This window comes from Xenopus laevis, chromosome 3L (assembly GCF_017654675.1).
Source record: "Xenopus laevis strain J_2021 chromosome 3L, Xenopus_laevis_v10.1, whole genome shotgun sequence".
In the NCBI taxonomy this organism is placed as follows: Eukaryota; Metazoa; Chordata; class Amphibia; order Anura; family Pipidae; genus Xenopus; species Xenopus laevis.
In genome coordinates, this window is record NC_054375.1 from 84,443,176 (window position 1) to 84,455,686 (window position 12,511).

Sequence of the window (12,511 nt, forward strand, 5' to 3'; positions counted from 1 at the left end):
GTAATTATTTGTCTTACAACACTGATTACTGTGCATTTTTCCTTATATTGCTCTATGTTTTAGCATTTCTTGATGCAGAATTCAGATGCCCTTTGTTTAAAGTCTGCATTAATTAAGGCATACGGTAAGTTGCATTCGTCACGGAAGAAAGAATAAACAAGAGAAAAGTAATGCATGCATTATTTCTTCTTAAGCTGTCAAGCATGAGACAATGGAACAGGGCACTGGCCAAAGAGAAAACAAAAATATATTTTCTTGAACTGTGCTAAATATAGAGAAATTAAAAGCTATGCCAAAATGGCAGAGAAGAAAAGAGTAAACTTGTTGAGAGTCATCATTTTATGAATAAATTGTTTGCATAAGGCATGCTCATTCAGATGACAAGATGCAAGAATAATCCAATAACACCTTTGTGCAATGTGTAGATATAACAATTTGACAAACTTTTAGGTTGTAATAAATTGTTTACAGTTAAAGGAGAAACATTTACAATAATTTTTACCAAGACCCTTCCTAGAATAATGTCTACTGCAAGAATACATTGGCAAGACGACATGGTTTTTAAAGAACGAGGCAACCCCCAAAAACATTTCACCAATTCCCTGTCCATCTTTGGCACTAATCAAATTTTTATTTTGTTTTGTGCTACATTTTCTTGAATATCTGGCAAGTAATATTATGATTATTATGATTATCCTTAATCACGGCGGCCACATTCATTTAAAGGACATTACAAAAATGGCTGCTTAAACAGTTCAAGTGCACATGCAGACCTTAGCGAACATGTTTTAAATTTGTAGCCCATGCAGTTAAAGTTTTTGATCATATTCATCCTTTTCTTCATATACATGCAGAAATACCATATTTACAAAGCAGCAAAAACAGAATACTTTTTTTCTGTGAAAACAAGCCTGTGAAAGCACCCTGCTTACCAAATTCTAATTTTAAACCATTGTACTTTACAGCTGATCATATGTTTTAGCAAGATGTGCACTGTAAAGGTGACTGTGAAAATAAATAAAATAAATGTTTCCTTTTTAATTAACCAGGAGCAATTTTTTCTAAATAATATGTTTCCCCAACACTTTGCACAAAATGTCTTTACCGATATGGAACATTTGTTGAATAATCAGCATGATTGCAAGTACCTGCCTCATAGCAGAGTTTAATCAATCATTATTGTAAAAACATAGACGTGCACTTTAAGTTACTATTTGTATTGGCGAGTCATTCTTTAAGAGACTTACGGGTTGGCTTTCACAGTTAATCACCTAACTAATCTTTCTCAAGTATAACATAATACATGCTTCTGCAGTCAACATTACACTGTTTCAAACATATCCCATCAGATACTAACAAAGTTTAGCATTGCGCTCCTCCCCAGCTCAATTATTAATAATGGGTGACCCACCAGTGTCCACACAGATGTTTCAATCAAAAAATCAGTTGCCAGCACCCCAACATATGAATAAATTCCTATTCATATAAAAATTACTATTTATATATTCTCTACTACTAGAAACTCAGCTGCATGCCACTAACAGACTACTAGTTTGCCCACTGGCACTGGAGTGAGTGGCTGGAGAGCAAATGCATTTCTTACTTAAAGGGCTCCAAGAAGAAAATCTGTTATCGCTCACCAGCTTCATAGGCCACTCTAAAAGAATATGATGCCAGTGAGTATGGCCATTTAAAATCTTGGATAGATTTTTATAAGTAAAGACAATATATAATAATCTGGTCACCAAGGCCAAGTGTTTTACTGATCTGGTTGGAGAAAACCACACAGAAAAAAATTTGTCTGTAAGATGGACATTTAATATACAACTCTAACAGTAAACTGGAAATAATTAACAATGTTCATTTCCACTCCCAACCATAACACACTCTATTAAACAACTGTTTTAATGCAAATCAAGCTGTCTGAAGTCTGAAACACTGTAGATCCCATCTACTTAGGGCAGCCGGTGACTGCTAATAAATCTTTGCTATCGGCTTTGAGAGCAAATGTAATTCCTTGAGAGAGCCATACAAACATTTGTACTTGCGTTTTTAATGCAAGTATATAAGTGTTATTTTTGAGGGGCAACCTATAATTAGGATTTTATTTTTTGACTTTAGGTTTCCTTTAAAAAACTGTTTATGTGATAAATTAGTTAATTAGTTTTGTACTTGTTGATGTAGCTCATGAGCACCTCTTATGTTTCTTCATGGAAAAAGAGGGGTAAACAAACTACAGGTTTGACAAAGAGACACTGACACTTGACAAAGAGCTGAAAGGCTCGAACCATGTTGTGTTTACAATAAACCACATTGAGCAGTTAACCTGCCTCCTGGCCATTCCTTGTACCTACTAATCGTGTTTCCCAATTAAACTACAAGTATGGGAGCAGAATGTGTATCTTTCCATAATTTGGATCTTCATACCTTAAGACTACTAGAAAATCATGTAAATATCAAATAACCCCAATAGGCTGGTTTTGCCTCCAATAAGGATTAATTGTATCTTAATTTGGATCACATACAAGGTTCTGTTTTATTATTACAGAGAAAAGAGAAATCATTTTAAAAAATTTGGAATATTTGGATAAAATTGAGTCTATGGGAGATGGCCTTTCCATAATTCAGAACTTTTTGAATAATTGGTTTCTGGATAATGAATTCCATACCTGTACTGCATTTTAAAAGAAAAATGGTAATATAAAAATAGAATGCAAATACAATATAATTACATGTTAGGGCCAATTTTCAAAGACAGGAACTAAATAGGGCATTATTATAGTTTAGTGGGTTCTGAGTTCTAATCCAGTCAAGGAACTATTTTCAAGGAGTTTGTAAGTTCTCCCTGTGTTTGTGTGGGTAGCCTCCTAAACCATGCAAATGTTAATTGGCTTCTTATACAATTTACTCTGCTGTGCATGAATGAATGTGATAGGGACTTCAGATTGTAAACTCCACTGGGGCAGAGATTAATGTGAATGATAAATAATTATGTAAAGTTCTGCAAATTGTGTTGGTTCTATATTAACCAACACATTTAGCAGCTGAGTGATTAATATAGAACCAACACATTTTGCAGAACTTTATATAATTATTTATCATTCACATTAATCTCTGCCACAGTGGAGATACCCACATAAATGAATTTACAGCACTAGTGCCCATAGCAAACATCAGTACCAGTTAGATTTGATGTATAATTCCAGTTAGAAAATAAAAGCAAAGAGTTGATTGGCCAACTATACCGGTACAAATTTACAGCACTGGCTATACAATTAACATTGATAATTGTGATGGGCAAGTCACAAAAACTATGGCTGCCATGTGACCCATAAACTGCCAAATAGGTTTTTCCTGAATATATATCCTCATACATCATTATGGTTTTTAAAGACATTACACTGTAGCAAATATGCAAATGAGATGAAAAAGTATTGAATGAAATTCAGCCATATGCTTAAATAAATATCATTGCATATTTGAAAAAAATTGCTATGTTAAAACTTATGTCTGCTACAAGTATATTTAGTGTGGCTCACATTATGACAATGACACAAATCTGTGTTCAGTGTAGCTCACATTATCCAACAAGACAAATCTGGACATTCCTTGGCACCTTACTTCAGCATCAGCCATGAGCAAAACCCAGCACTGCAGTCAAACAGAAGTACATCATTGCAGCTCACGTGGATCGTTTAAAGGCATTATTGTTTTGTTTTTTAAAAGAGATACAAAATGGAACATATTTTCTGAGGTTTAGGCCAAGTACTACTGTAATGCAATGCACTTGTTCTAAAATATCATTGTTTTTACCCAGCATGAATAATATTTCTAGGAAAGATTTACATTCACACACAACTATACTTACACAAGAAAAGATTAAAACAATTTTAGGAAATTAAAATATCAGTTAACCATACAATGGGATTTATAATAACTGAAAGGCTGTTCAAAAGAAACTTTAATTAAACTGATGAAAGAAGCACTAGAGAATTGTGTTTCTTATTGTCCTACTTCTTTCTCAAAGCAGACGTTTCAGTTCTAGAAAAAACTTATTGGTTTTTTTCTACACCAGCAATGTTGTTCTACAAGGTCATGTCCAAATAGATTTATTCCTGCTTTTAAATACTCTTCTCTTTAGTTTTAGTGGGGATCAAAATTTACAGAGACTGAGCTAAATATATCTAAAAATATGCAGCCAATTTAGTTGTACACAACCAGAAGTGTGAAGTTTGGGCCAGATGTTCCATTTGGAAAAGACTAATGGGGCCAGTTACTAGGTCTCATTGCATTAAGTCCTTTGTCAGGATATATATGAATCACTAAGGCTGAACAGATATTAGAGTACAAAATTCAAAAAGAAAGAGGTGACAATGAAGAAAAAAATGGAAAAAAAAGATTTTGGTTTATGTTTTATTACTCAATTTAATCCACAAGCTAAACATATTAAGGAGATTAAGGAAAAAATGGAATGTTTTGAGTTTTAATAGAGAAATAGTACAAATTCTCCCTGAATTCGAATTCTACCTGAATTTTTCAGAAAGCCCCAAATTTAAAACAGAGATTAATAAGTGTAGAGATTCAGAAAAGAACTAAGGGGAGAAAAGGAGATCCCTATAATGGTCCCTGTAGTCTCTGCAAAGCATGTAAATTTAGTCAGAAAAATGAATTTCCATAGTCATAATACAGGTGAACAATTTGACATGCAAGAAGTGGGTGAATATGTGGACAAAACAAATAGGAAGCTCAAAAAAGGATAGGGGACCATATTAACAATATCTGTAAAGGGCTTGAGAAGCATTATGGGACAGTTTTATCAAAGTTCGAGGTGAATTGTCGAATGAAAAAAAAATTGATTAAAATTTGAAAAAATTAAAAAAAATTGAATATTGAAATTTATCTTGTACTGTCTCTTTAAAAATTTGACTTTGACCATTCACCATCTAAAACCTGCCGAATAGCTGTTTTAGCCTATGGGGGACCTCCTAGAACCTATTTGGAAAAACTTTGAATCGAATTAGATCAAATGCGATATTCCTTCGATTCGAACTATTAGAATTCGACCGAATACGGAACTATTCAATCGTAAACAGACCTATTCAACCAAAAAAAAAAACTTCAACCTAATTTCGGTTGGTCTTTGAATTCAAATTTTGAAGTTTTTTTCAATTCGAAATTCTATCCCTTGATAAATATGCCCCTATGTGTCAAAATATTTTTTAGAAAAACATAATAAATCCCCTACCGCACTATGGTGGTATGGTATTGAGATAGTAAAAACACATCGAAGGGGTGGAGAATTAGTGACAGATACTCTGAAGAGGGAGAGTTGGTGGATTTATAAATTAAAATCTTTAAATCCCTGTGGTCTTAATATAGATTTTAATCTTAGAACATGTTTATCATAATGGAGTCCCTCATAAATGACCGTTGATGTGAATTTTTTATAGTGGTTTCTAATACGATGTATTGCAATTTTAGGATTGGTAATTAACTGTGTAAATAGGATTTCAGTGTTGTTGAAAATTCAGGAAGGGATAAAGTTTTTTAATTAAAAAAAGAACAATAAAGTTTTGAGATCTATGGGACAATAAAGCAGAGCCAACTAACGAATGTGATGATTGCTTTGGAAGAAGCCAGACAGGCAAAACAGGTCAGCGAGGATAACAGGACACATTCATACAGAGAACACACACCCGGAACATACGCAATAGATACTAGAGAGCACTGAAACGGACGTTGTTCGGGACTGTGGTTGCAATATATGAATTGCGCCAATATCAAGAAGATTTTGTAAGTGCAATGGCTTATCATTAAAATGGTTTTTAAGTGACATTACCTGCACATGCTATGTTTTAATGTTCCTAAGGAAAAGTTGAAGCATGATAATCATACCTCCCAACATTTTGGAAGTAAAAAGAGGGACAAAAAATTTTTTTACGCACGTAGCGCAGCAATTTTGTTTTACAAAATTTGGCAGGTTATGAAAGTTTGAAAATATTTCTCCTTATCTAAACTGTGTTTTTGTGTCTTAAATTTGTTACAAAGTATCTTATTTGCAGCTGTGGCTGTTCTGGGCTCTCTGTTAAAAGCCAATTAAGTGAGAAACTTTGTTTCTTTTTCTGGCTGTTCAGTGCAGAGAGAAGAGGGACTTTCCAGTACAAATGAGGGACTGCGGGTTGAGCTGTCAAAAGAGGGACTGTCCCTCCAAAAAAGGGACAGTTGGGAGGTATGTGATAATACCGAATCAGTGGAGAGTATTTGATGAGCTTTTTAACAACAACTATCTTGTGAGTAAAATGTGAGACTGTATTTTGGAACAAAGTTTGCAAAGTGTGTCCTATCTTGGTCTTTATACACCTTTCCTCTAATAGTGATATATGGAGACTTGGGGGCCGATTCACTAGGGGTCGAATATCAAGGGTTAATTAACCCTTGATATTCGACTAGGAATTAAAATCCTTCGACTTCGAATATCGAAGTCGAAGGATTTAGCGCAGATATTTCGATGGAACGATCGAAGGATAATTCCTTCGATCGAACGATAAAATCCTTCGAATCGAACGATTCGAAGGATTTTAATTCAACGATCGAAGGAATATCCTTCGATCAAAAAAAGTTAGCCAAGCCTATGGGGACCTTCCCCATAGGTTAACATTGACTTCGGTAGCTTTTAGATGGCGAACTAGGGGGTCGAAGTTTTTTTTAAAGAGACAGTACTTCGACTATCGAATCGTCGAATAGTCGAACGATTTTTACTACGAATCCTTCAATTCGAAGTCGTAGTCGAAGGTCGAAGTAGCCCATTCGATGGTCGAAGTAACCCAAAAAAAACTTTGAAATTCGAAGTTTTTTACCTTCGAATCCTTCACTCGAAGTTAGTGAATTGGCCCCTTAAAGTGATACTGACATTAAGGGGCAGATGTATCAAGGGTCGAATATCGAGGGTTAATTAACCCTCGATACTGGACTGCCGAATTTAAATCCTTCGACTTCGAATATCGAAGTCGAAGGATTTTGCGCAATTTGTTCGATTGAATGATCGAAGGAATAATCGTTCGATCTAACGATTAAATCCTTCGAATCGAACGATTCGAAGGATTATCCTTCGATAAGAAAATTGTTAGCAAGCCTATGGGGACCTTCCCCATAGGCTAACATTGGCCTCGGTAGGTTTTAGGTGGCGAACTAGGGGGTCGAAGGAATTTTTAAAGAGACAGTACTTCGATTATCAAATGGTAGAATATTCGAACGATTTTTAGTTTGAATCGTTCGATTCGAAGTCAAAGGTCATAGTCGAAGGTCGAAGTAGCCAATTCGATGGTCGAAGTAGCCAAAAAAACCATTCAAAATTCAAACTATTTTTCCTCTATTCCTTCACTCGAACTTAGTGAATTGGCCCCTAAAAATGTTCTTTTCAAAATATTAATCTACATTAAAACTTACCTATAGGTCATGCTGATCTTTTTTTCACTGATAGTTCTGGTTTTGTAAGTAATTATCACTTGAAGTTCCTAAACCTGACTGTCCTTTCTCCAGTTAGAGTTTCTAATGCTAATGAACTACTGCTGCACAAATATAGCAGCCCCCTCATGGAGGAACAGGGTAGTAAGAAAGGTAATGTAAAAGCATCAGGCAAATACTTTTATGGCAAAATTATAAATAGCATTCAAAGACAATGTTATGATAGATAATAAAAAAAGGTTATTTCTGATGTCAGTATCTCTTTAATACTCCAAGTCTCTGGGTTATGAGCACAGTTAATTGGCACTTATCTGATATTTGTTTGAAAACACTTGGGTGAATGTGAACCAATGAAGCTACAATATATTTTTTCTATGTTGTTTCTCACATGGTTCTTTGCGTGTAGTCGGCCAAGAGCACACTAGTTTGGAATTGGAGTTTATTTGACAGTTGAGGAGAGCCGGAGGTGCAGATTGGAGTGGGACTAATATGAACTTGGGACTCTAAACTTATACAGATAAAGTCCTTTGTGTTTTAATGCTTGACATGTTCTTTCTGATTCAATGGTTCTAACATTTGGACAGACCAGTGAGTAAATATTTCTTTTCAGAAGAATGGCAAAATATAACTGCTATATGCTGCAACAATAAGAAGATGTTTTCAAAGATGCTTCTATACCTAATATACTTATATATACAGTACATACAAGGAAGGTGGCCAGGTCAGGTCAGGTCAAACTGAAGCACAAGTTATCTAGGGCACATGCAAGCCTGGTATATAATATCACCCCTTCATTTATGGGGAGATTTTACAAACATTTTACAAACATCTTAAACCTCAGGAAAGCATTTAATCTGTATGTCACACTCCTGTGACTATGAAAGTAGAGACTATCATGGGATTATTATCTATTTTCCAGGAACGATCTGGACGTTAAGATGTGTACACCTACCACTTGCAGAGTGGGTAAATTCAGTAACAAACTTGACTGTTAAGATTCCTTAACAACAGAATCTATGAGCCATACATATTTTTAGAGCATGGCCAATATTTAAAAAAAATATACTGTTCTCATATACGGTAAGCAAACAGATCTCTAGCTAGCTAGTGGACTTCCCAAGCTCTGAAAAAACTTACAGATAAAACCAATAATTGTCCCAGTGTATGAGTAGCAGCTTCTTGTGGGAAAACCATATAAATTACAAACATTAATGAACACACTCCCATAGGAACCAATGAAATGTATTCGGGGCCTGCTACAGAATTATAAGCTGCTCACAAACCTTTAATGCTTTAGTTATTAGTTATTCGATTTTTCTTTGTAAATTTATACAGTTCCTTCTTCAACTTCAACAAACATGAACTTAGTGTAGAATGTACATGATCATGAAAATACCCTAAGACATGTTTTAGCTATATCTGATTTCCATATATTATGAAGCTATTTCTCAGATCTACATATATGATGACATTTTATGAATGTCTACATGTAATATCCAAAACAATAAGAATAAAAATCACTATACAAAATGTTTACAACCATTATTCTGCATGAATGTTTACAGTTTTTTTAGTTACCCAAATAATACAGTATAATATACAATATATTATATTATTATACAGTATATATAATATTCAATATAATTGAAGACGGTAAATGCTATTAGCACAAGTGATGTTGGTTGTTATGGAGGTATACAAATATCTGACAAACCTTTCATTTCATTATGTAGTAATTATCATCTGTTTTCTTGTTCTTATCAATTACAACAGGGGCTAAGGTACAACTGAGCACGGAAATCGTCTGTTAGCTTACTTGATCTAAATTCCTGATCGACACTTGCTCTGGCTTCACGGTCAGGTTAAATACATATGCTTTCTTAACAGTTTCAGCTGTATTATTCTCCATGTGTGTAGCTCAGAGGAGTTATTTTAGTTGGATCTCCTGTAGTTTTAAACTGATCTTATTCCATTTGGCTTGCATGTTTTTTGGAATGATTCTAAAGTTTGCATCCTATCTTTACCAATTTGTGTGCAGATGAAAAATCCAGTGATTTAATTTTCATGATTGGAAGCACTTCATGTTGCCTTTGTTTCTAAGTTGAGTTTTTTCCAGTTGTGATTTCTGCATTTGCATTACAGTCTCTAATTAGACAAAAGCTTTGTGCTTTGGCTTTATTTTCACAGCATTTACATACTTCACCCAGTTCCAGTAGCAGTTTTCTAATTATGACAACATAAATGTATTTATTAAAATGTAATAAATAACTATGTATTAGGCAGATACACATAAGCTAGAAACAGTTAATAAATTATATATCCCTATATATGAAGCCCAGCTTGAATAAATGGGATAATCACCATTAAACCATTTGTGCGGATTTGTTTTGTAGTTGTCCAGATGAGAAGGATCTTGGCCATCTAAGTATCACTCTGAGGGACTACATCTGCATGCATTTACAAAAAAATATTTTTAGATGTTCTCCGTATGTTTCAGGAGAAATAACATGAACAATAGAAATATAGTCCTTCACAACAACACTTTTTGGGTGCTGAATAATTTTCAAACCAATAGAGGACAGTAAGAAAGTATGTAAGACAGAATAAACAGCAATCATTTTCAAACCATAGAAGACAAAATAAAATCATACTATATTAATATATTTTGTGACCATCTCCTTTAACTGGCTTCTGTTATGCCATAAGTATTAAAACGTTAAACATGCCATTTGTTGTATAAAACTTACAAGTGAAAAGGAGCAAAGAGCGAGTTTGGAAATTACCTGTCTCCATTTTACCATCTTGTGCAGCTGGGCCTTCAGGGATTACGCTCTTCACCTGCAAAAACTCATCTGGTTCATCTCCTCCAATGATGGTAAACCCAAAACCCATGTTACTTTTCTTCAGTATGGTGCTTAGAAAAGTTCCTTTTAGTTGTGATGCGTCACGGGTAAATAGTGGCTTTTCTGCAGCATTGGATAAAGTTGGAAAAGTGAACATTTAAAGTTTGTCCCTTTTTAAAAGTAGAAATAATTGTACTAAAGTGTTCTACTATTTAAAAATAAATAATGGATAAAACGTATTAATGAAAATGTAGAAGAACCTTGCTAAGTCTCAGTTTTGACAGATTTATTACATCCCATTAATGTATTAGTTTACTATCATGATACTCATCTCTAATGCTAGCTGAGCTGTGATAAATGATGAAATAGTACATCTATCAAGATTTATGTTAAATAATAAAAAGGGGTCATAGAAGGAGAAAAATACTTATTAAGTGAGTACTCTAGTTATGCATAGTAATATAATCATTTTTGTGAAATGTAAAGCATAGACTGCCAGGATGGACCTAAGTTTTTTTTTTTAGCTAAAATACCTTTTTTGTCTTTCAAGTTCATCATTTCAGTGTAGCACTTAGCTCTTTCAGAAAATACTTTCTATAGCATAAGTTATTTTGTCCAAGATGATAAAGAAGCACCCTTTGAGGGCATCAAGAGAATATACTGATATAACACTGCCATTAATTTATTGCATTTGCAGTGAAATGCATTTCTTTAACTTAAAGGGACAAACACAACAATTTCTTGAGAAAAGAAGCCAATATTTCCAGACCTGACGCTATTACAGGCCCTCTTCTCCAGACAAAGCAAATTCTATTTTCATAGTCTTGACTTATAATTTAATGCTTATTTTTTTTTTCTTATTCATGTTATTGTTTCTCTGTGAACTCTCTTCAACAAACTAATATACTTTCTAAGAACTCGAAACGTTCTACATACTCAATATAAGAGGATAGCAAGTATTTCATATTATACCTTTATTACTTTACTTACAAAGAGGGAAACTGATGTCTTTATTCTTCGAGTATTGCCTTTTATTTTTACTTACTTACTAAGAAGTGATATTATGCCTTTATCCTTCAAATGTTCCCTTTTAATTTCTTACTTACAATGAGGCAATCTAATGCATTTATTCCACAAGTAGTGCCTTTTTTAATTACTATGTTTTAGTTACTTGAAAGTACTGTAGCTTTGTAAGAGACAGAATTACACTACTTTCTAATTATTTAATGTTGCATATTCTGCATGCATTTTACTGTTTTTACTAATAACTTGACATTTTTACTTTAAGCCCAATTTATCAGTAAACTAGCCAATTAATTCAAATCACACATAAATTAATTATAGGCATTAAGATTATTAATATCATTATCAAAATCAACATTTGTTTTTTGTTGGAAGGTACCTCTAAATACTTGGGGCTGCATTGGCGGAGTTCCCAGTTCTGTGGAGGGCATACTGTGCTGCTGAAGCTTTCTTTTTGCTTCTAATACTGGGTTTTCAAACTGTGTTCTTCTGTTTATGTGACTGAAAAAACAGTTGCAGTGGTTAGTCTGTACATAAAATAACATTGGTCTTGCTCCTATGAATTTCAACAGAGAAGAAAAATATATATTATAGAAGCCTTATGAAAATGATGTAGATATGGTATTCAATTAAGCACATCTTTAATTGATGTGCTTAACTGAATAGAACAGTTTTCAAAGAGAGTGATGCAAGATTCCACTTATGCCTGGATGGCATTGTTTCTTAATATTATGGAAGAACTTAGCCAGCTGCATCTGCACTGTGTATTACATTGATTGCATTATAGTGAATGTGATAGAGCAATGACATGTATAAGTTCAGTTAGTATGGACGCGGGCCACGCGGCACCATCTGAAGCTAAAATTCACTCTATGTCAGTATAGAAACTCTCAGATTTTACTTTAAACTCTGAATTCAGATGACCATTTCAGATGTGTTGCTATAGTCTATTCTATTCTATTGAAGGTCACAATTAATTGTCATATGAACATCATACCTAAATATCCCAATACTGATGTTATGAAAGGAATTATCAGTTTGCATGGTCTCAGTCTTGCAGTACTTATACAATGTGCAGATTGTTAGCAATACAAATCAAATTGTTTTTATCAACAAGTTAGAGGAGGTAACATGGAGCTGAATGCGAGAACCAAATGAAAAAAATGTAGCAGATATATGCC

The 12,511-nt window shown here is 33.9% G+C and overlaps 1 protein-coding gene across 12 annotated transcripts in view; it reads right to left on the reverse strand.

Annotated features, from left to right (window-relative positions):
* LOC108711202 (membrane-associated guanylate kinase, WW and PDZ domain-containing protein 2) overlaps positions 1-12,511 on the reverse strand; it is a 441,642-nt gene that overhangs the window by 79,961 nt on the left and 349,170 nt on the right. For all 12 annotated transcript variants that reach the window (XM_041586534.1, XM_041586537.1, XM_041586536.1 and 9 more), the window contains 2 exons: positions 11,710-11,831; positions 10,248-10,430 (listed from right to left, as the gene is read on the reverse strand). In XM_041586534.1, the coding sequence (XP_041442468.1) occupies positions 10,248-10,430; positions 11,710-11,831 (305 nt within the window). The remainder of the gene's footprint in view (positions 1-10,247; positions 10,431-11,709; positions 11,832-12,511) is intronic.